We start from the raw sequence: 25,602 nt of genomic DNA on the forward strand, positions 1-25,602 counted from the left end.
AATAAGTCTATATACAATGTTAGCAAATGAGGTGAAATAAGGGACTGTTCTACAATGTGGAAAATAATACAAATAAATAAAAACCCTTGAATGAGCAAACTTTTGACTGGTACTGTATATCTCATGACTAAGTTTCTGCCACCATTTCTCGCATCATTAATTTTAACACAAAGATCCTACCATGTCAAACGAACAAATGATCTGTCTGCATTCTGCATGAACAACCAAAACTATCGTTTTCCATCACAGCTGTAGTGATTTTTTGTTGTTGTTGGTGTATGACTTTACTCGCATAAACTGGATGGAAACGTAGTTAGCTGACATTGATTCTCTCAATTTGGGCATGGCAACAAATCTTGCATTACTTGTGTCATTATTTAAACTCAACGTCTAGTGAACAACCATGACGTCATAATGAGGCGCATTATCACGGAACATGACGTAGACAATAGGGAGATCAGATTGGTTTCTAGATCTGTAAACACAGAACCAGATAATCACAACACAAAATTAAACCGTGCTGTTTTCGTAATAATACCCAACAACTGGCGTCCATTTCAACTATCATACGATCGTTTTGCTGTTGAATCTCTCGGTGTGCGCATGCCAAATGGCGTAGTGCATGAGCAATCGAGAGGAAGTGGCGGGTGATCTGGGTCCGCACCTTTTCCGGTAACACAGCACCGCCACCGCTTTGACTGAACGACAGTAGAGAGAGGCAAGAGCGGGGAGAATCAACCTGGGGACCGGGGGTTGCCGCAGTTGTAGGTAAGCTACCTATCACATTTTCCAACGCGACGCCTTTTGTGTAAGCTTTAAAATTATTTTGCGCGCTATTTTCAGGCTGGAACAGTGCACTTTTGACATAAGGGTAGCCGATTAAAGTTGTTCTCTGTCTGTCTGACACCCCTCCCTTTTCTGAATTGCTCTTGTGTTACAGGGAGAGAGAGAAGAGAGAGGAAGAGCGTAAAGTCGGATGAATCAATTACCTTTTGAGCATTCTAGACCTGGTTGTCCCCGGCGAAGATACGACTGGGGGTGATCTTATTTGTCTCCGGTACAATGAACTCCCGAATAGAATCGTTATTTTGAATCCGCCGATTGGAATAAGGGCAAGTGGACAGCCGGCAGACAAGGAGGAAGTCGGAACTACTACGGGCTTTTGAGAGGGCCTACTTTCTTAAACGCAACTATTAGGCTATATTTTTGGTATTTCTTTCTACATTATTGAAAACACCAAGGTACGCACCGGGACCTGAAATTTAGATTCGCTAATCGTTTGAATCAAATAGACTGAATTATAGTGTTGTGGATTATGAAAATATTTCCCCACCCTCTCCCGGCACCTAGACGTCAAATTCTCAACCACTTCAATTTCCCTTTGCACACCTCTCATAGTTCCTAGTTATTTTCTGACAGCTGTTAAGGTAACGGAATATTTGTATTTTTCAGTGAATAATTTTCCATTGCTTGCCCGCCATTCTAGACACGAGTATCTGGAACAGTCGTTTGTAACTGCCACCGTCTTTAAAAAAGTATACTTGTGTCAACCTACCACTGATAGACTGTCACGTGGACGTCTGCTGTCAGGCAACCTGCTACCGCAATAGAAACGAAACCTGTAACTTTTTTTTTAAATAACGATTTCTGCTCTCTTGAAATCATAGGGAAGCTATTTAGATTTGTTTTCTAAGGAAGTGGATTGTTCATGCACAGCCTACAATATGGGGAAAATGCTCTCGAAGATCTTTGGCAACAAGGAGATGAGGATATTGATGCTTGGACTTGATGCTGCTGGCAAGACCACCATCCTCTACAAACTAAAGCTGGGCCAGTCCGTCACCACCATTCCCACTGTCGGCTTCAACGTTGAGACGGTAACCTACAAAAACGTGAAGTTCAACGTGTGGGACGTCGGGGGCCAGGACAAGATCCGGCCGCTGTGGAGGCACTATTACACCGGCACCCAGGGCCTCATCTTTGTGGTGGACTGTGCCGACAGGGACCGGATAGACGAGGCCCGCCAGGAGCTCCACCGGATCATCAACGACCGGGAGATGCGAGACGCCATCATCCTGATCTTCGCCAATAAGCAGGACCTGCCCGACGCCATGAAGCCCCACGAGATCCAGGAGAAGCTGGGCCTGACCCGGATCAGGGATAGGAATTGGTACGTTCAGCCATCGTGTGCTACCACCGGTGATGGACTATACGAGGGCCTGACCTGGCTCACCTCCAATTACAAATCTTAATGTTCATCACTTCTATGTTCAGCCTGGACTGTTTAGTTACAACAAGCAAAAAATAAGTGAAATGAACAAGAGATGGAAAAAATTACAAGCTGAGGCAATTAATGAATAATATGACTTCTCAGATGATTAAATGAAAAGTTTGATTATACTTTTTTTCTTTTGATAATGACTTCCCTATAACCCACATTTTCTTTATAAACAAAAATACTATTGTTTTGGCTGGCTTTTCTTTCATATTTTTTCCCGCTTTGGCTCTGTAATATACTTCGCTCACATTCTTATCACTCAATACTTTGCTTTCAGAAGCCCTGAAAGATGCGTGTTCACAAACAAAATCTCTTGTATGATGTTTTGGGGGATAGCAGGGTTCTATAGATACATTAGACAGCCTTTTCATACAGTATTCTCATGTCCCAACTTCCACCCAAAAGATGGGAAATGCCCCTTTGAGGACGTTACCCATTCATATCTGTGCCGGAAACAAAGGGGCAGCATCAGCATATCAGTTCAACTGCCACCATGTTTTTTTTTTAAGGATTAAGATTGTGTATTACGGACATGTAAGGACCTTGCGAAGAAGTACTTTTTTCACTGTTGATTGATTGTATAAAACAAAAAATGAAGAAAATGTTAGTACGTAATTCCTTAAACAGTGATTCCATCCATGATGTCTGCTAGGGAAGTTTTCTAAAAAGACACTATATGGATGCTGGAATATATGGAAACTGACATGGATGGATATTGTTGTATTTGTGTTCTGTTTTCGGATCAGAATCTTTTACCACTGGTCTCGTTTTGCCTCTATTCTTCCAAGCGCTTCCATTTGCAGCTCTGGCTGGCTTTTGCGAAGCCCTGAGTTTTATAGGTGCACCAACAGACTGACAGCATACTCATAGCTGAGTCTGCACTATAGGTGGGGGGGACTACCTTATCCATGAGAGGATGAGAAGACACATACTATAGGCCCCTTGACAAAGTGCACACTTGACTCTTGACTGACTCTTGGACCCCAGTAAGCGTTTACTTTTCAACCCCCCCACCACCATACCACTTCAATGGTGCTCTGCTCTCCAGTAACTGGGGCCTTCTGCGCTGCTCATTCACATCAGCTGTACAGCTCGTGTCATGCAGTCAGACAAGACTGTACTTTCTGTTCAGTATAGATAAGAAAATGCTTTGTTTTATTTTTTTGTTCAATTTGCTATGCTGACTAAATAATAAAGATATCCAGATCAACATGGAAGTGGAGCTTTTTCAATATGATGCCTTGTTGACTAACATGTACATGCTTAAACTATTTGAATGTCACAAAAGAGGAAGTAAAATTTGGCTGTTAAAAAAATTGATGTGTGAACTGTGAAGTCTGTTTGGTGTGTTTCCGTTGTGCTCTTTCATGGCGTGAGTCACAGGCTTTGAATAAGTGATGATCTCTGGTTTCGGGTTGTGATTGTCAGGTAGCTTAGACCTTACTTTCAAGGCCTCTATGTATCCCATAGTCCATTAGAATACTGTAGTAGGAGTCTCTGGTGTATTTAACCCAAAGTGCTTTTTGACATTTAGGGCTGTGTAAGCAAATCATGCCCAAGCTGTTTTTCTTTTGTGAATTTGTAAGGGGTTATAGTCAAACTCAAGTTTCTAAAATCAATTTTCACACTTGAAGTTGAAGAAAGTTAGTCCTTAAGTTGGTGTTGGTTTGAACGTAGGAGACTGCTGACAGATTGAACCCCACCACCTTGTCAATTAGCCTCAAATGGCCACAGATTGACAGACGTTGACTGGATGGCACTGACTGACACCGGTCTACTTGTGTACAGAGATGGTAGATTTAAAAAAAATCTGGTTATTTTTTTTAAAATGGGCCACTCAAACAAAGCCTTGTCCTCAAGAACAAACAACACTCAGTGTATTTGAGTATGTACGTTGACACTTTCAATTGTATACATTCACAGATTTAAATAATACATAAGGCAAGGGAAAAAGGTTGGTCATATTTGAACATGCCCTTAGTTGCTCAAAGCAAGTTACTGTTATGGCAAATCTGTTGGCAAGTGTAACGTAATGCGTTTGTGTTCACACCAATGAGAACCTGCTTGGCGTCTTGGTTGGAGAGTGATGTCATCCTTCATGCTCATGTGACCCGTAGGGGGTGTCAGCCACACAAAAGGCCCCAGCCAGCCTGGCTGGCAGCTCGCCCTGGGTAGACTATGCCCTTAGGTACAGATCTAGGATCAGTTTACCCGCTCCCAAATCCTAACATTAACCATTAGAGTGGGGGAATAAGAAAACTGACATTAGATAAGCGTCTATTGGCAAGTTCATCCCCAAAAAGAGAGGGAGTGTGAATGATTGGTATGACATCAGTGACTGAAGTCAGAAAATGCTAGAGGGAGACATGCATGTCAGTGTGATCGTCGTTTGAGGTGTGGCACAGTTGTTCCAGAGAGAGCAGTCAGCCAAATGTGAAGCTTCAGTTTTGAGCTTATAGATGAGCGCTTATATGAACGTTCAGTGTGACCTTTATGATAAAGAAAAAAAACAAGGAGCAGTTTAAGGTATTACATATTTGCCGTTTAGTATGCAGTTTGTGCAAATGTATTACCACACAATAATCCAGCAGCTAGTGCCCAGCACTTCTGGTTCTCTGTGAGGGAATGCCTTTCTCTGATGAAATGGAGGCATGGCTACAGTGTTGGCTAATGTGTTGTTTGTTCTGCGTCTGTTGGTTTGGAGTTTGACCTGGCTGTCGCTGTGTTGAAATGATCGACTTCCCTGTGACCCGGGCAGGCTGGACGAAGGAGGTGTAGTTAAACTGAAATCCACACCAGGGAGGTCAAATGGAGCTGCCTGCTATCTCCTCAAGACCGCTGCGCCACTCGGGATGGTTCAAAGGCACTGCATCACAGTGATAGAGGTGTCACTACAGACCCTCGTTCGATCCCGGGCTTTATCACAACCGGCCTTGATCGGGAGTGCCATAGGGCGGCGCACAATTGGCCCAGCGTCGTCCGGGTTAGGGGAGGGTTTGGCCGGGGTAGGCCATCATTGTAACATAAGAATTTGTTCTAAACTGACTAGTTCTAAACTGACTAGTTCAATAAAATATCAAATAAAACATGCTTTCACCACTGATGCTTTTACAACCGTCTTTAAAACGCAACTAAATTCTAGAGACAAAAGTAAAACTTCTCCACTCTCACTGTATGGCAAATGTTTGAATAAGCAGTGTCTCCATTTGCTTGGTATGCAAACTAGAGATCGCAGCATACACAGCGAGGGGCGTTGAACTCTGGCTGTCTCAATCGACTAGTGTGGCTTACGCTCCTTTTTTCCTCTCCGTACCTTAATTTTCATTGGAAATAATCCGAAAACATTGGAGAAGCACCATATTGAATGCTGAGCAGGACATTGCTTTCACCAGGCCATCTCACATCAGCAAAGACAGAGAGGAGATGAGGTGAAGAAGCCGTTCTAGACTATGGAGACTCAGCCATGTCGTGTTTAATTAGAGAGGCTCAGAAGCACACGTGTCAGAGGCCTCCCTACAGCTGTCACTGCACTCTGTGGCAGATCTAAAATAAATAGACAATAGTTAACAGTTAGTGCTATCTGGGATTCTTGGGACGTCCATACCCTAAACCCTACCCTTAACCCCTACACTTAACTATTTTACATTTCAACTTAAAATGGGGTAACATCAGTGTTGGGACATCCCAAGGCTCCCGGATAGCACCGACTAATAGCGAACATCCTCTGCTGTCATTCTCACCTGTGGCCACATGTTAAACTCAACCGTTTGTGTTCTGCTGCGTTCAGCATGGCTTTTGAACTTTAAGACTTAGACCTTCATGATAAAGATCTCTTTGTGAAGTTAGTAGACACATGTAGTTAGTTACATACCTGCCACATTTACACATTGAAGCTATATTCCCTGCTTTTCAGGTTCTACATTTTTTTACAGCAAGATTAGGGGAACTACTATTGAATCACTCACTTTCCTCTAAGGTCTTAAAGATGGGTTTCGAAGTGAAAGTTATTTGAGGCATGTACAGTTGAAGTCGGAAGTTTACAGACACCTTAGCCAAATACATTTAAACTCAGTTTCACAATTCCTGACATTTAATCCTTGTAAAAATTCCCTGTCTTAGATCAGTTAGGATCACCACTTTATTTTAAGAATGTGAAATGTCAGAATAATAGTGGAGAGAATGATTTATTTTAGCTTTTATTTCTTTCATCACATTCACAGTGGGTCAGAAGTTTACATACACTCAATTAGTATTTGGTAGCATTGCCTTTAAATTGTTTAACTTGGGTGAAATGTTTTGGGTAGCCTTCCACAAGCTTCCCACAATAAGTTGGGTTACTTTTGGCCCATTCCTCCTGACAGAGCGGGTGAAACTGAGTCAGGTTTGTAGGCCTCCTTGCTCGCACACGCTTTTTCAGTTCTGCCCACAAATGTTCAATACCTTGACTTTGTTGTCCTTAAGCCATTTTGCCACAACTTTGGAAGTATGCTTGGGGTCATGGTCCATTTGGAAGACCCATTTGCGACCAAGCTTTAACTTCCTGACTGATGTCTTGAGATGTTGCTTCAATATATCCACGTAATTTTCCATCCTCATGATGCCATCTATTTTGTGAAGTGCACCAGTCCCACCTGCAGCAAAGCACCCCCACAACATGATGCTGCCACCCCGTGCTTCACGGTTGGGATGGTGTTCTTCAGCTTGCAAGCGTTCCCTTTTTTCCTCCAAACATAACGATGGTCATTATGGCCAAAAAGTTATATTTTTGTTTCATCAGACCAGAGGACATTTCTCCAAAAAGTACGATCTTTGTCCCCATGTGCAGTTGTAAACCATAGTCTGGCTTTTTTATGGCGGTTTTGGAGCAGTGACGTCTTCCTTGCTGAGCGGCCTTTCAGGTTATGTCGATATAGGTCTCGTTTTACTGTGGATATAGATACTTTTGCACTTTTCGCACTTATGTTAATCTCTAGGAGTCAGAACGCGTCTCCTTCCTGAGCGGTATGACGGTTGCGTGGTCCCATGGTGTTTATACTTGCGTACTATTGTTTGTACAGATGAACGTGGTACCTTCAGGCATTTGGAAATTGCTCCCAAGGATGAACCAGACTTGTGGAGGTCTACAATATTTTTTCTGAGGTCTTGGCAGATTTCTTTTGATTTTCACATGATGTCAAGCAACGAGGCACTGAATTTGAAGGTAGGCCTTGAAATACATCCACAGGACACCTCCAATAGACTAAGTGACATAATTTGAGTCAAATCAGAAGCTTCTAAAGCCATGACATCATTTTCTGGAATTTTCCAAGCTGTTTAAAGGCACAGTCAACTTAGTGTATGTTAACATCTGACCCACTGGAATTGTGATACAGTGAATTATAAGTAAAATAATCTGTCTGTAAACAATTGTTGAAAAATTACTTGTGTCATGCACAAAGTAGATGTCCTAACCGACTTGCCAAAACTATAGTTTGTTAACAAGAAATTTGTGGAGTGGCTGAAAAACGAGTTTTAATGACTCCAGCCTAAGTGTATGTAAACTTCCGATTTCAACTGTATGTAGTTAGTAAAGGCAAACCTGCTTGGGTTTTGCTGGGTGGATTTAGCCCTGAGCCAAACCATTGTCTGCAGCAGGGTAGGGGTGGACCGATCTATTGCGTTCGTTTGGAGGGGGTGAACTCAAACAATACTGTTTAAATGGACCTTGTTACCGGTTCCCTGTAATTTGTTTACTCAGGCCTCCTCCCTGATATTAATCTTACTGCTGTGTTGAATCACACACACGCACGCACACACACTTAACAATTCTTACTTGAACAAAACAGAACTGTTCATTCATAGACATCGCAACCACATGCAGTGTTACTTTGGTTACTCATGATTTATTATATTGAACTGGAGTACACATTTACAATCCAAAAATACAGGTTAAGGGGATGTTTGTTGCGTTCATTGTAGTTACAAAATAAGTGTTAATGACGTTCATCAGGTCTATTTGCACATCTGGGGCCTACCTGTGAAACGACACACACACACAAAACGCACACCCACATGAACCTAACCCCACACTAGCATTAACAAAGCAGCAGTTGAGACGAGACACACCTCTACGGAATTCTGTTTAATACTCAAACACTTATCTTTCCTGAATCTTCTTGCTAAACTCCTTCAAGGTTGCATGTGTATACCTTTGTATACCCAGAGCTCTAGTTTGTGTCTTTCTATAGAATAAGGAACTGGAGTTCTCAACTCAAAGTGAAAGGAGAAGTGTTGTCAGTGTTGGGTCCTTGGGACAGTGACATAATGAAATTAAACTCCCATTCACTGAATATAACTTTGATTTATTCCATTGCATCAAACAGCAAACACATCAAGATTGTATTCAATGAGTTTGGATGAACTCTTCGTTAGCATAGACGTGCCTGTACACATCTGTTTGCATGTGTGTTTGAAGTGGATCATGTAAATATGTACCACGTCTACCAGGGCGCAGCATAAACTGGTTGTGGCGTCCCGACAAGTTCTCTAAAACACTTTGAGGACCACCAACACTGTGTGGACAGTGAGAGTTGGATGTAAACTAGGTCTCTAGAGCTCCAAATATTCCATTGTAAACATTTGAGGGTAACGGATGATGAAAAATAAATGCTTTACATGTATCATTGTTATTCCCTTGCTTCAAGTTTGACATTAGGGAGGTTAGAGATTACTGTTGGCTATTATATATTTTTACAGAGTAGGCCTATATGTATCCCTTTCGATTATGTCCCAACCTTTGAATCTATCATTCTTAAGAGACACGCAGCAATCTGATGTGTAAAACATCAAACAGAAAGAACTCAGTATCAGAATCAGTATCAGAATCAGTGGGAAGGAAGGCCTACTGTATGGCGACAAGCACATATACCGAGACTCCACCTTCAGGTAGTCTGATCAATGAATAGTCATTATCTGCCTCCTCTACTGCCCTGACATCCTGTTCAACAGCAGACAGCATCTTACTGTCTAACCTATTAGACAAGAACTAAGCTAGTACCCTGAAAACCCAGTACCCTGAAAACTCTAAATTAATTCCTTTCTCCTCATCTCCTTTCCATTATCCGTAGCCTTGAGCGTGGAATTGGACGATAAAGTCACAAGATAGGTGAAATATTTCACCTATACCCAGTGTGTCTTTATATGACTGCAGATGAAAGACAGGAAGCCACTTTAGTCTAATGAGACACACACACACACAGTCTGGTCAGCTGTGGATGCTTTACACAGCTCTATAAAACAACCATGCTGTGCTTTAACAGAGTCACTTAGCCTTGAGGCTGCAACTAGCCTCTTTAGAAAATGTCACAGAGAGCTTTTCCCTTTGACCATATGCTAACAATTATACAGGGCCTAGAGGACGTAGTGCATCTGGTGGCAGTATGTTGAGGCGAGGATGCATCCCTTGGCCCTCTAAAACAGGATGTGATGCGAGCTGCCAGACCTAAATGAATGTGAGAGGAATCGGAGCCCTGTTCATATTCTAACAAAATGTACCTTTCCTTTCTAGCTTCCTTGGGCTGCGTTTACACAGGCAGCCCAATTCTGATATTTCTTCCACAAATTGGTCTTTTGACATCAGATCTTTTTCAGAGCTTATCTGATTGGTCACAATACCAATTAGTGAAAAAAATATCAGAATTGGTCTGCCTGTGTATACGCAGCCTTGGAGTCACTGATCACCCGATTAGTTAGGTGAACACAATGCTTATCCAATCATGCTGAGTGATTACTTCCAGGGAAGGGAGGAAGGGCAGATATCTTTGAAGTGTTGTTATAGGTTCCATATATAAAAGGAATTATGTGTTTCCTGTTCCCCTATGCAGTTTCACAGGAAGCGACACTCACAGCTTTTATGTTGGTCCTAAGGGAGCCCAGTCTTGATTCTCCACCTAGCATGGTTCAGGTGCACCTGCAGTGTAGGGTACAGTATAAAACACTGGATCAATCCATTGCTACAGAGGAAATGAGCCAAAGAGGAGAATTGGAATTAGGCTCCTGTGAGGTCCAGAGACAGTACTATGATAACAACCCTCCCTTCGACTAAAAGACAGACATTCTCTAATCCACTTGAGTACTTCTGAAAATAAAACAATCAAAGCCACATTTAGGAATTACTCGATCCAGATCCAATATATCAGTCCAGTTTTGTGTTTGTTAATTGGCAAAGCGACTGCAATTATGCGGAATGAGTTTCAGAGGAATCCTGCCACGTCAGCAAGACCATGCAGAATGGCGTAATCAGCCGACTAAAATCCTCTGCACACGTACACTCACACATTGACCCTTGGTTGACTAGCCAGTGTTCAGTACTCAATAGAAGACCGGGATAATGAGTGGAGACAGGAGGAGGGCTTGTACATAGTGTGACATAAATCAATATGTGAAGTGAGACGAATTAATAAAGTTATATCATATTATGTCATATTTACAGCGATTCCCTTCATCCCCAATAACACTAATACACTCAAAGACCAACTGAAGTGACTAATATTGTTGTTCTCAGATCTCTGCCACTTCGATTATAGCGATGGAGGCTCCTATTCACTATGAAGGAAATTATTGATACTGTGGAACTGAGAACAGGAAGTCAATTACTCTAAATGTCGCTTTCCCTGTGGTCTATCCACAAACACACACACACACATACACACACATACCTGCTGTAGACAGACCCTCACATAAAAACGGCATCCTTAAATAGCCTGGACACACACACACACAAACACACACAGCCCCCAGTCTGTTTCTCCCAGCTGACTCTAGCCTAGTCTGCAGTTGTTGTCCCACAGGCATGGCTGGTGATGACTCAGGGGAGGGCAGTTGGTTTCCTTGTCTTACATTCCATACAATACTGGCTGTTTTCCTAGATGGAATGCAACAGTGCTGTGATGTCTTTGTTGAGAGGTAGAGAACATTTCTGAGGTCACTTAGATACAGTATCTTCAACGCAGAGTAAGAAATATCTTGTTATATCTTGTTTTTGTTATGTAACTAACTACTGTGTACTAGTAGTTGATATCTGTTATGGAAACATGTTATGGAGAGTTTGTTGGCTAGCCACAGGTCCTTTTTAACCACAAGGATATTTGTCTGTCTCAGTGTGTGAGCTCGTTGCCCTCATCACATTGGCAACTCTTACTTTCCCCTAGTTGTCAATATGGTAAATGGTCACATTGAAGACCACAGATTTTAAATTCCAGACACGTTCACAGAGTAATCATTCCAAGGCAGCAGTTTCCACTGCTGTATACTCTCTCTTGTTTCAGGGTTATTAAGTACATCTTTATACAGTAGAAGGACACTAAACCATGTTAGTGCCATTCTACGAGAGTCGCTTTGATTGAACACGTGTGTGTATTGACATGCTTCTCTTTGCTTTAAAGATCAGATAGTGCAGGTCATGTCTGCTGTAGGGATCAAAGGTTGTTTCTGTGACTTCACCGAGCACTGGAGTGTAACTGCTGCTCTTCACTACTGTCACAAAGCTGTTTCCTGTTGGCTCTAGTCCTCCTCCTTTCACCCCCTCTTTTTCCCCCCTCACTGTATGCTTTCCGTCTCTCTCTCTCTCTTATTCTGTCTGAAGGGACTTTGTGTGTGTGTGTGTGTGTGTATGTGGGTGCCTGCGTGCCTGTGTGCCTGTTTGTGAGCATATGTACTTGTGTGGCCTATTGTCAATAATAAAAAAATTATGAAATACCAATCAACGGCATAATTGTTTTTGTAAAATTACACTAAACAATTACATTTTCCTTGTGTAGCCTGTAGAGGAGCCTGTTGTGTGTGTGCCCATAGAGAATGAAAAACCTTGAAGAATCTACTGAGCCATCTGCTGCATAATGACTGCTCTTTGCGGGAGACTGACGTTGCTCAGCAGGGGCCACTCACACATACATACAAACAGAGAAATGACTCTTCATATCAACTGAACTACTGACACACATAAAACCCTCCATATCATATCAGCTGAACTACTGACACACATAAAACCCTCCATATCATATCAGCTGAACTACTGACACACATAAAACCCTCCATATCATATCAGCTGAACTACTGACACACATATAACCCTCCATATCATATCAACTGAACTACCGACACACATATAACCCTCCATATCATATCAACTGAACTACTGACACACATAAAACCCTCCATATCATATCAGCTGAACTACTGACACACATATAACCCTCCATATTATATCAACTGAACTACTGACACACATATAAACCTCCATATCATATCAGCTGAACTACTGACACACATAAAACCCTCCATATCATATCAGCTGAACTACTGACACACATATAACCCTCCAAATCATATCAGCTGAACTACTGACACACATATAACCCTCCATATCATATCAGCTGAACTACTGACACACATATAACCCTCCATATCATATCAGCTGAACTACTGACACACATATAACCCTCCAAATCATATCAGCTGAACTACTGACACACATATAACCCTCCAAATCATATCAGCTGAACTACTGACACACATATTACCCTCCATATCATATCAGCTGAACTACTGACACACACATATTACCCTCCATATCATATCAGCTGAACTACTGACACACATATAACCCTCCATATCATATCAGCTGAACTACTGACATACATATAACCCTCCATATCATATCAGCTGAACTACTGACACACATATAACCCTCCATATTATATCAACTGAACTACTGACACACATATAAACCTCCATATCATATCAGCTGAACTACTGACATACATATAACCCTCCATATCATATCAGCTGAACTATTGACAAACATATAACCCTCCATATTATATCAACTGAACTACTGACACACATATAAACCTCCATATCATATCAGCTGAACTACTGACATACATATAACCCTCCATATCATATCAGCTGAACTATTGACAAACATATAACCCTCCAAATCATATAAAATGTGAAGGAACAGCCAAAAGCATCCAAAGCTCTGTTCGGTTAGTGAGCCCTCAGCCACGAGGTGAGAGCACTGCACTGCTAAATACTGTACCTTTACTTTGTTTGCACTTGTTTCCCTGGTGATCGCCTGACACCTGCTGTATGGCATGAGAGAGAGGGAGAAAGGAGGGGGGATATAAGCATTAGACACTAGAAATTGAGTCTGCTAGGCATTTTGTAGAAGAGAAGCGAGTTAAATCAGAGGGGAATATTGGATCGTTACTACTTCTCCCATAGTCTGCCAAATTAAGTCCCATTCATCATTCAGATCAGCCTTAGCAGCCAATACCTCAACCACAAGCAGGAAACATCTTGATGATGCATGTGGAGCATCCAGAGCCATTACATAATTACTGTGTGCGTGCGTGTATGCGTGTGTGTGTGTGAAAGAGAGGATGACAAAAATAATGTGACAGTGGGAAAGAGGGGGGGAATGTGTGCTTTGTGTGTTTATGTTACGTATGACTGGTAGTTAAAACATGGTAGTAGTGAGTATATGCTTTGTGCGTTTGCACGTGTGTGTCTGTACATGTGTGTGTGTATAAATGTGTGTTTCCAAAAACAAACTCTCCACTGGCTGCTCTGTGCTCTTGTTCTAGGACTGAAATAAATCCGCATCCAACAGCTGGCTGCATAGTGATAGCAAAAAGTAATGCATTCCTTACTAACACAATAATAAGGCACACAGTCAGATCTCAAATCATATCACCAAATATGGTTCCCAGACAGTCTCTCTCTGTGACTCCACTATTGGGTGTTATCTGCTTTCTACACTGTAATCAAGGATTCTAATTCCACATTGAAGAATTATTGGGGTGACCAGAAAAAGAGATGTGGGTCAATGTTAAAGTTTTTGGTGTCCGTTTGACATACCGTACATACAGCAGTTGGCCTTTGTTATGGGGTGGTTCAGCAGTGGGCAGTGGCAATGCGGTGAAAACCCCTGTAATTCGATCCATTTTAATTTGACTCCTTTTACACAAAATCGCCTCCAATTCTGTGCATTGAAATGCCAGCCAGTGGATCTGGCCTCTTCTGTGCCTCTATTGAGATATACTGTATGTCACAAATGTCATGTGGAGCCTGAACACATAATCTTGACTGAGTTGCCAGCTGGTGGGAAGAGAGGGGACAACTGATAGTGGACTACATGAAAAGGAGGGCCGAACATGCCCCCATTCTTATCAAAGGGGCTGTAGTGGAGCGGGTCGAGAGTTTCAAGTTCCTTGGTGTCCACATCACCAACAAACTATCATGGTCCAAACACACCAAGACGGTCATTAAGAGGGAACGACAACACCTCTTCCCCCTCAGGAGACTGAAAAGATTTGCTATGGGTCCCCAGATCCTCAAAAGGTTCTACAGCTGCACCAACGACAGCATCCTGACCGGTTGCATCAAAGCCTGGTATGGTAACAGCTCGGCATCCAAGCTTCCTGCCATCCAGGACCTATATACTCGGCAGTGTCAGAAGGCCCAAAAAATTGTCGAAGACTCCAGTCACCCAAGTCATAGACTGTTCTCTCTGCTACCACACGGCAAGCGGTACCGGAGCGCCAAGTCTAGGTCCAAAAGCTTCCTTAACAGCTTCTACCCCCAAGCCATGCTGAACAATTTATCAAATGGCCACCCGGACTATTTACGTTGACCCCCCGGTGACCCTTTTTTTAGACTACTGCTACTCACTGTTTATTATCTATGCATAGTCACTTTACCCCTACCTACATGTACAAATTACCTCGACTAACCTTCACCCCCGCACATTGATACCTGTATATTGCCTCTGTATTGTTACTTTATTGTGTTACTTTTATTATATTTTTTACTTTAGTTTATTTAGTAAATACTTTCTTAACTCTATTTCTTGAACTGCATTGTTGGTTAAGGGCTTGTAAGTAAGCCTCTCACGGTAAGGTACCTGTTGTATTTGGCGCATGTGACAAATCAAATTTAATTTGAAATCATGGCCAATCAATAGAATTTACATCAGGTGGACTCCAATCAAATTGTAGAAACATCTCAAGGATGATCAATGGAAACAGGATGCACCTGAGCTAAATGTTGAGTCTCATAGCAAAGGGTCTGAATAATTATGTTTTATCATACATTTGCAAAAAAATCTAAAAACCTGTTTTCGCTTTATCGTTATGGGGTATTGTGTGTAGATTGAGGGGGGGAAATATTTGATTCATTTTAGAATAAGGCTGTAACGTAACAAAATGTGGAAAAAGTAAAGGGGTCTAAATACATTCCGAATGCACTGTATGTACAGTGCGTTGTCCCTCAGGTCAGTTGTCTTGGGCCAATACTATTCTCTATTTTTACAAATGATTTGCCACTGGTCTTACACAAAGCTAGAATGACTATGTATGCGGATGAGCCCACACTCTACATGTCAGCACCCAAAGCCAGTGAGATCACTGAAATTCTAAATAACGAGTCAGTCAGTATCAGAATGGATTATTAATAATGGACTGGTCTTAAATGCAACTAAAACTGAAAGCTTTGTGTGTGGTTCAAAACATCCTCCACGACCTAAACGTCAATTGGATGTGTGCATTAGGGTGTGACTAGGTGACCATATTACCGCCACACCGGTGGTCATGAAGGAAGTCAAATTCCACATGACCATTTAGTCACATAATTAAGCTTCTCCAAACTCTGATGCTGCTGGTCATTAGTAGCCTACCAAACTAGCTAACTACCTGGTACTCAGCACCCTAATCACTCTGACATCAATGCAAATGCATTCGAAAATCTAATCAAACACTGATGTTGTGATGTAAATGTAAATGTAAATGTAAATGTAATGTTGTGCAACATTTCTATAGGCTATGCAATTGCGAGAGAAAACAGAGTGATGGCCGCTAATAAAAAGACGAGCATCCCATCAGCTTTCTATAGGCTAGGCCTACTATATTTATTTCTCAGCTTTCCTAACATTAAACAGGATCGGTGGGTCCCCCGTGGGACGGTTGAGCTAACGTAGGCTAATGTGATTAGCATGAGGTTGTAAGTAACAAGAACATTTCCCAGGACATAGACATATCTGCTCTTGAAGCTTAAAATCTTGTTAATTTGACTGCACTGTCCAATTTACAGTAGCTATCACAGTGAAAGAATACCATGCATGCTATTGTTTGAGGAGAGTGCACAGTTATTGACTTGAAAATGTATTAATTAACCAATTAGGCACATTTGGGCAGTCTTGATAAAACATTTTGAACAGAAATGCAATGATTCATTGGATCCGTCTAAAACGTTGCACATACACTGCTGCCAACTAGTGGCCAAAATCTAAATTGTGCCTGGGCTGGAATAATACATTATGACCTTTCTCTTGCATTTCAAAGATGATAGTACAAAAAAATACAAACAAATGCATGTTTTTTTCTTTATATTATGTTTTACCAGATCTAATGTGTTACATTCTCCTACATTAATTTAACATTTCCACAAACTTCAAAGTGTTTATTTTCAAATGGTATCAAAAATATGCATGTCCTTGCTTCAGGTCCTGAGCTACAGGCAGTTAGATTTGGGTATGTCATATTAGGCGAAAATTTGAAAAAAAGGGGTGGATCCTTAAGAGATTTTAAGCACATTGCTTATATTTACAACAGGAGTATAGCTTACCTGGCTGGCATGAAAATAAACCATGGGGAAAAGCGTCCTCCATTCGCTATTTAAGTGCATAGATGACATGTATTTTTTCCCGCTGCCCTTGTTTCGATACAGGTGCATGATAATGGTCCATTCTTAATCAAAACAAATGTCACACATATATTATTTTGTATATGTATTAAAGATAAAATCAAGGAAAGTCAGATAGGTGACAATATTAGCCTATCACTTGTGAATTATGGGCTTCCGAGTGCCGTAATGGTCTAAGGCACTGCATCTCAGTACTAGAGGCGTCACTACAGACCCTGGTTCGATTCCTGATCGAACATATCTGATCTGTATCACAACCGGCCGTGATTGGGAGTCCCATATGGCAGCGCACAATTGGCCCAGCGTCGTACTGGTTAGGGTTTGGCCAGGGTAGGCCGTCATTGTAAATAAGAATTTGTTCTTAACTGACTTGCCTAGTTAAATAAATCAATTATATATTATCACCTATTTTTGCGACTTTTTCGAAATCATAGTCGCACACCTCATGTAGCCTAGCCCATTGGCCTAAATGTTTTAACTTCTTATGGCTGAAGGGGCAGTATTGAGTAGCTTGGATGAACGGTGCACAGAGGTGCCCAGAGTAAACGGCCTGCTCCTATGTCATAGTTGCTAATATATGCATATTATTACGTATATATTATATAGTATTGGATAGAAAACACTCTGAAGTTTCTAAAACAGTTTGAATTATGTCTGTGAGTATAACAGAACTCATATGGCAGGCAAAAACCTGAGAAGTTCCACTTCCTGTTTGGATATTTTCTGGGGGTGCCAGATTTGTAACCAAGCTCTCATTGAAAATACAGAGAGATATGGATGGGTTTTCACTTCCTACGGCTTCCACTAGATGTCAACAGTCAATAGAACTTTATCTGATGACTCCAATGTGAATTGGGGCCGAAGGAGACAGGAATGAGTAATCACTTCCATGAGGTGCCCACGCATTGAACTGGCGCGTTCACGTGAGAGTGAGCTCCGTTCCATCGGTCAATTGAAGTCGATGTAATTCTCCGGTTGGAACGTTATTCAAGATGTATGTTAACAACATTCTAAAGATTGATTCAGTACATCGTTTGACATGTTTTTACTGACTGTAACGGAACTTTTGCACATTTCGTCACGTTATAGTGGACGCGCTTTGAGACTTTGGTTAGGGCGTTTGGTAAACAATTCGAAAGTAGCTAATTGGACATAAATAACATTTGTTCGATAATGACATTATCGAACAAATCAAGCATTTATTGAGGACCTGAGATTCCTAGGACTGCATTCTGATGAAGTTCATCAAAGGTAAGGAAACATTTATCATGTATTTTCTGGTTTCTGTTGAGTCCAACATGGCGGCTAATTTGGCTATTGTTCTGAGCTCCGTCTCAGATTATTTCAGGTTTATTTTTCCGTAAAGTTTTTCTGAAATCTGACACAGCGGTTGCATTAAGGAGAGGTATATCTATAATTCCATGTGTATAACTTGTATTATCATCTACATTTATGATGAGTATTTCTGTTGAAACGATGTGGCTATGCAAAATCACTTGATGTTTTTGCAACTAGTGAATGTAACGCGCCAATGTAAACTTTTTATATAAATATGAACTTTATCAAACAAAACATGCATGTATTGTGTAACATGAAGTCCTATGAGTGTCATCTGATGAAGATAATCAAAGGTTAGTGATTCATTTTATCTCTATTTCTGGTTTTTGTGAAAGCTATCTTTCGCTGGAAAAATGGCTGTGCTTATTGTGGTTTTGTGGTGACCTAACATAATCGTTTGTAGTGCTTTCGCTGAAAACGCCTATTTGAAATCGGACACTTTGGTGAGATTAACAACAAGATTACCTTTAAAATGATATAAGACACATGAATGTCTGAGGAATTCTAATTATGAGATTTCTGTTTTTAGAATTTGGCGCCCTGCACTGGTCACTGGCTGCTGTCATATCGATCCCGGTGACGGGATTGCAGCCATAAGGTTTGTATCACAACTAAAGCGGCCAAATAACTTCTTAAAATGAAGCACATTAATCCGCTTTACAAGGGGTATAGAGCCTAACTGGCAAATATATAAACAGCACGTGAGTTTGAAGTTTGGGGAAGCTCATTTTCACCGTAAAAATGCACTTTTATAATAAAAGCATTACATGCATAATTGGTGTTTTGCGCGAATGAAACATTTGCGCTTATAGCCTACTACCATGTGCTCATTGCTTCACTTATAATGTGAAGAAATAGCCTAATAGTTTATCAACATTTTAATGTAAACGTTCTGATCTGTTGCGTTCAGCCACATTGCATAAAAAAATGTGTTTTGATGCTAGTGGTTGTATTAATTTGGGATCTATCGCATCCCACAAGTGTCCCAGACTATGTATGGAATATTTATTTATCGCACAGAATAGGATATGTCGACTTTTGTACTAGTAGATTGACATAGGCTAGTGCTTTTTCTGTTCGTTAGGCCTACTCATCTTGTTGATCATCTTGTTGGCTGACGAAAAGTAAATGTGGACAGTTCTTCCAATACGCACCTCGGAATTGGATAAGGATGCGCGCAGTTGCGTCCCGGATGTGTCTGTCTTCATTTGTAGCCTGTGAGAAAAACCCAATGACTTGACGGAGAACCATGTGAGTGAGAGGGCTTCCGATTGCACAGCACACTGAGGAAGAAGGCCACAAAGCAGCACTCCGGGCCGCAAAAGGCATGGATTTTTTTAGGGTACATTACAGCCACAAAGGGGATGCCGCCGTGAAATTCGAGGCATTATCAAGTGCTTGTCAAATTGTGAATGAGAGACTAATGAAGTGTGTTCAGCCTGCGAAAAAAACAAAGCAGAGCTCATGCCTTTCAGGCGACTTTTTTCAAATCATCATTAGAATCTCATCATGCAGCCTTACAATGTATTAAAAAGCAAAACATAGCCCAACGTTTGTAGAACAACTAAAGTTACATTAATAACTCTAAATGAAGCATATAGGACTACCTATTTATTTGTTGACTGCTCAACATAGAATAGCCGCATGTGTGCACTCCCTCAAATTGTTTGGGAGACAATAATTCTATTTTATTCAGCTTTGTTCAATTGTATTCTTCATAATATAAAATAATGCCACGGAATTATAAGCAAATCTTGTCTGCTAAATGAACTAGTGTAGCCCACATCCATTTGGCATAGCCACATCATGATCTAACATAAGGACAACTGAGAATGATATTCTTTTCTTCTGAAATAGACTACATTTTCTTCATAACATGCTTCTTTAGACCTGTCTGAAAGAAATAATGGATTTATTGTGAAGGTGTAGGCTATTTTACATGGATTAATTTGACTTTTTTTAAATGGCTTATAGGCTATGTGTGGAAACCAGGAGATTATTCAAAAAAACACCGGCTGACGAAATGTCGTGACCGCCACAGGTATAACATTGGATGGTAAATTATCCAGGTTAAGTCATATTGACAAAGTTGTTGTGAAGATGGGGAGGTGTATGTCTGTTATAAACAGATGTTCTGTGTTTTTTTACACAATTCAACTGTACTAGTTAAGGCTCTGGTCTTGTCTGGTCTTGATTACTGTCCAGTAATATGGTCAAGTGCAGCAAAGAAAGAGCTAACAAAGTTGAAGCTGGCTCAAAACAGAGGAGCACGTACATAACGAACACATGTATACCTCACTTTTGTTGCGTATTAGAAATAGCTGTATGGTCGATAGGGCTTTAGACGTTTTACTCGGAGAACGGTTTTCAACTCTCCCGGAATTGACCTTTACCTCCCAGGGAGCAGCTAAAGCCGACTGAAATGAATACCTTCAAATGTACAGTGTTGAAGGCTGAATGACTTTCATGATCTCCCAGAGGGAGTTTGATCCCAATCGGCAACCCTAGTCGCAGGTGATGCTTCAGCCTTAGAACCAGTCTCTGACCTTGTGCAGGCCTAACAGATTCCATTACAGGCTCAGTGGCATACCATGGCCTGGCTGGGTCTCATTCAAAACCTGCGGCACAAAGCTCACGTTCTGCCTGGTCATAGAGTGAAGAACAACAACCCAGGGAGATGGACAGCATGGCTCTGTGCAGTGATTAGACCCTACTGGACATGTGACTGACTAGGTTGTCTATGTATGTGACTCCAAATCTGTGTAAGCCTTCTGGGATAAAGGCTGACAGCTGGGAGTCTTCATGTTTCATCCATGGTTACTCATCATACGACAAATCCTATTTTCACTTAGTCATGCATTAGTGTCAATTGGAGACTAAGTGAACATTTTACTTAAGTGGAGGATTCGCCCCCACGTTTGGGTAGTTTGGTGAACCACCTCCACTACCTACATGCCGAGACCTCCGTTGGAAAGTTCCACTGAAGACTCTTGAGGTTCTTTGTAGAGGTCGACCGATTAATCGGCATGGCCGATTAATTAGGGCCGATTTCAAGTTTTCATAACAATCGGTCATTTTTGGACGCTGATTATGGCCGATTACATTGCACTCCACGAGGAGACTGCGTGGCAGGCTAACTAACTGTTACGCGAGTGTAACAAGGAGCCAAGGTAAGTTGCTAGCTAGCAGTAAATTTATCTTACAAAAAACAATCAATCTTAACATAATCACTAGTTAACTACACATGGTTGATGATATTCCAAGTTTAACTAGCTTGTCCTGCGTTGCAAATAATCAATGCAGTGCCTGTTAATTTATCATCGAATCACAGCCTACTTCGCCAAATGGGTGATGATTTAACAAGCGCATTCACGAAAAAAGCATTGTCGTTGCACCAATGTACCTAACCATAAACATCAATGCCATTCTTAAAATCAATACACAAGTATATTTTTTTAACCTGCATATTTAGTTTAAAGAAATTCTTGTTAGCAGGCAATATTAACTAGGGAAATTGTGTCACTTCTATTGCGTTCTGTGCAAGCAGAGTCAGGGTATATGCAGCAGTTTGGGCCACCTGGCTCGTTGCGAACTGTGAAGACCATTTCTTCCTAACAAATACCGTAATTAATTTGCCAGAATTTTACATAATTATGACATAACATTGAAGGTTGTGCAATGTAACAGCAATATTTAGACTTATGGATGCCACCCGTTACATAAAATACGGAACGGTTCTGTATTTCACTGAAAGAATAAACGTTTGTTTTCTAAATTATATTTTCCGGATTTGACCATATTAATGACCTAAGGCTCGTATTTCTGTGTTATTATATTATAATTAAGTCTATGATTTGATAGAGCAGTCTGACTGAGCGGTGGTAGGCAGCAGCAGGCTCGTAAGCATTCATTCAAACAGCACTTTTTTTGGTCCTCCAATAATCGATATCGGCGTTGAAAAATCATAATCGGTCGACCTCTAGTTCTTTGGGACAGTGAGGTGGCTAGGGATTGTCAATTCAACACAGCTATTTATGGTGATAAATAGATACCATATTTATTTCCTCACTGATATTTTGAAAACTTTCAGAACTTTGTGACAAGCACCGCCTTCCTGTGGCCAGAAGCAGACCTTGTTCTATCGAAGCGAACAGTCCCTGAGTTTAAGCGACCAGTGAATTTCAGTTCTCTCTCTCTCTCTCTCTCTCGATGGCACACTATGGTATTTCACCCAGTAGATACGGGAATTTATCAAAATTGGGTTTGTTTTCAAATTCTTTGTGGATCTGTGTAATCTGAGGGAAATGTGTCTCTAATATTGTCATCTCTCTCTCTCACTCTCTCTCATACACACACAGGGCGAGAGAGGGGAAGTGTGAGGTAGTTAGCAGTAGTCTGCTACCATTTGTCAAAGAAAATACATTGACCCAATGTAACTGTTGGATTTTGAAGTTACAGAAATTAGGGAACATTTACAGATATTTCACAAATTTATATTTTTAAAAAGTACAGACAAGTATACAATGCTGTAGAATGTAGATGTGGAACTAATCACCTGTGTGAAGCTAGCCACAATTTGCGGTTCGCCTTCAACATAAGTTCCCCACTGAAACTAATCAAACGGATACAAATTGTTGAGTAATGCCATAGTTAGACTAGTGCAAAAAAAAGGTTAGAATGTTGTAATTTAACTTAAAAATAAATACAATTCATTAATTTGACAAAACAGTAAAATAACTGTTCAAATCCCACTGCTGATTTATTAGACTGTGTAATTGCAGTGGCGACCCAGCATTCAGGGAAAGTGGGGCAGAGCTCCACCTGTTTTGAGCTCCACTTGTTTAGCTATTTATTTTGCCATTAATTCATGTCACATATCAGTTTGTAAACATTACAAAATATATAATAATTGAGTTAATAAAGCCGCATACAAACATCTTTTTTGCTTTCTTAAGGCAGCTCCAAATTGCAGCTGTTTCAGCCTAGTTCAGTGCTTTCTGTATTGGTGGGGCAGCCAGCATAAAATACAGAGCGTAGGGGTTGGTAATGTTCTCTAGTTGCACCGTGATTGGCTCAGTGTTTTGTCACTCATGGGGACACTACGTCCCCGCAAAATCTACAGAGAGAGCTAGAAAGTTCAAGCCCCTTAGGTGCTGCCATAGATTTACATTAGAAGTGCCCATCCAAGAAGGCTCAAGGTCATTGGCTAATCACATTATATCTACCGTAGCTTTGATTGGACTTATCATGTCATCATACTTTCAAAATCTCATCATACTTTCAAAATCATACTTTCACAATCTACTGGCATATCCTTTTCAATACTTGTCATATGAAGAGAAATTATAGATAAAACGTATCGGTGCTCATCGGCCATTGGACATAAACATTACACAACAGGTTGGAAATCGCAAATTCAACAATGAGTGGTTTGGAAGGAATCAGTGGCTAACTGCAAGCGTTGCAAAGCAATCACTAGCCTGCTATTCAGTGGAAAGGGTGTGCGGTCCAAGTCTGGGTTAAGGGTCTATTTTCCAAGCTTAAAATGATAAACATTCACATGCAACACCATGGGCCAGAAAATGTTGAATACATTGGCCATGCTGTCAATGAGCATAACTACTGCTGCGTTCAAAACAACTGGAAACTTGGAACTGGGAAATCTCAGACTTCAGTGAGTTCAAGACAACTGGGAACTCTGAAAAAAAATTAACTCCAACTGGGAAAACACGTTTTTGTAACAATAACGCTAGTATTAACTCGAACCCAGCCGCAGAGAAACACAGCAAGCAGAGATAAGGGTAAAATCCAGAACTTTTACTTCGAGTCTTAACAGAAACAAGGCAACCGGACAAGAGCACACTAATAAAAAAACATGAGACCTAAGCAAAGATACAGGCCAACTGAGGAACCCAAATAACAAGGCAACCAGGTGAACAGAGAAGGTAATTAAACACAGGTGAATGCAATAAGTAATAATCAGGGTAACCTGGAAACAAGAAAAACAGGGTAAGGGTGCCCTCCAGCGGTAACATAAGGAAACAACAATCAAATAACACAGAAACTGTGACAGTTTTGAAATGTCATCCAACTCGGAATTCCAAGTCGGGAACTCTGGCCTATTTCTAGAGCTTCGACCTGAAGATCACTTGCGTCATGATTCGACCTTGTTTTTTTTTTACAGAGTTCCCAGTTGTCTTGAAAGCACTATAAATCCAGAGAATAACAGACTTTGATGACAAAGTTTGATCACAAAATTTGCCCACAAGAAGGACCGCCGTGCCACCTTCCTGGTCAAGTGAGCACAGTCCAAAAATGTATTGTATGCTGCCGCATAAATTATGTAATATGCCAGGGAGATATGTATACTGTAGCTAAGAAAGTAATACTAAGTGTATGTTGTGTAGAAAGCTGTTAGTCGCCCATGTGCCTCCCCATAATAATTTTGTCCTTTTCCCCTCATAGACTACTGTTCTGACTTGGTGGTGCACACGTAGCCTTTTTTAGAATGTGTATATGCACTGTACAGCTTTACCTATTGAGTGTGCACCTATGAAATGGTGTATCAGCCTACTCAGTGACACCCACAGAATACAACTATGTCTAGTTTACACAATGTTGTTAACGTTGTTCATTTCACAGTGGGTTCGGAGTCCTGCAATAAGAGCAATTTTTTTTAACATTTTTTTTTTACTCTGCTCCTCCTGTTTACTATCTGTCACTTTATTTTGAGTTATATGTACATATCTACCTCATTTACCCCGTACCCCTGCACATCGCCTCGGTACTGGTACCCCTTGTATATAGCCAAGTTATCGTTACTCATTGTGTATCAATTATGGACTTTTATTATTACGTATTTAACTTTTCTATTAGTTCTCTATTTTCTTTCTCTCTGCATTGTTGGGGAGGGCCCGTAAGTAAGCATTTCACTGTTAGTCCACACCTGTTGGTTACGAAGTATGTGACAAATCAAATTTGATTGCGGATTCGGCTGATACCCCAGTAAATGGGTGCACACTTTTAGTTGAGGTTGTACAGTCCAATATAAATATTCAATACACATAGTAGGTTGAATCGTGAGCTAATGTGGGTCATTTCACAGTGGTTTCAGAGTCACGCAATAAGAGCTAAGACGCTAATATGTGTGTAAACTCTACATCGGGGGTAGGCAACACTGTTCCTCGAGTGCCGTAGGTAATGCAGGATTTTGTTCCAACTAAGCACCACACCTGACCAACTGA

At 41.0% G+C, this 25,602-nt stretch overlaps 1 protein-coding gene across 2 annotated transcripts; it reads left to right on the forward strand.

The window, feature by feature from the left end:
- Positions 1-563: 563 nt before the first annotated feature.
- LOC139556587 (ADP-ribosylation factor 6) lies at positions 564-3,488 on the forward strand. 2 transcript variants are annotated; one of them, XM_071370719.1, is made up of 2 exons: positions 564-768; positions 941-3,488. In XM_071370719.1, the coding sequence occupies exon 2, from the start codon at positions 1,725-1,727 to the stop codon at positions 2,250-2,252; it is 528 nt and encodes a 175-aa protein (XP_071226820.1). In that variant the 5' UTR covers positions 564-768; positions 941-1,724; the 3' UTR covers positions 2,253-3,488. The 2 variants fall into 2 exon arrangements, with proteins under 2 accessions (XP_071226820.1, XP_071226821.1); XM_071370720.1 differs by having other exon boundaries at positions 613-764.
- The last annotated feature ends 22,114 nt before the right edge of the window (positions 3,489-25,602 follow it).

Source organism: Salvelinus alpinus, chromosome 27, assembly GCF_045679555.1.
Source record: "Salvelinus alpinus chromosome 27, SLU_Salpinus.1, whole genome shotgun sequence".
NCBI classification, from domain to species: domain Eukaryota; kingdom Metazoa; phylum Chordata; class Actinopteri; order Salmoniformes; family Salmonidae; genus Salvelinus; species Salvelinus alpinus.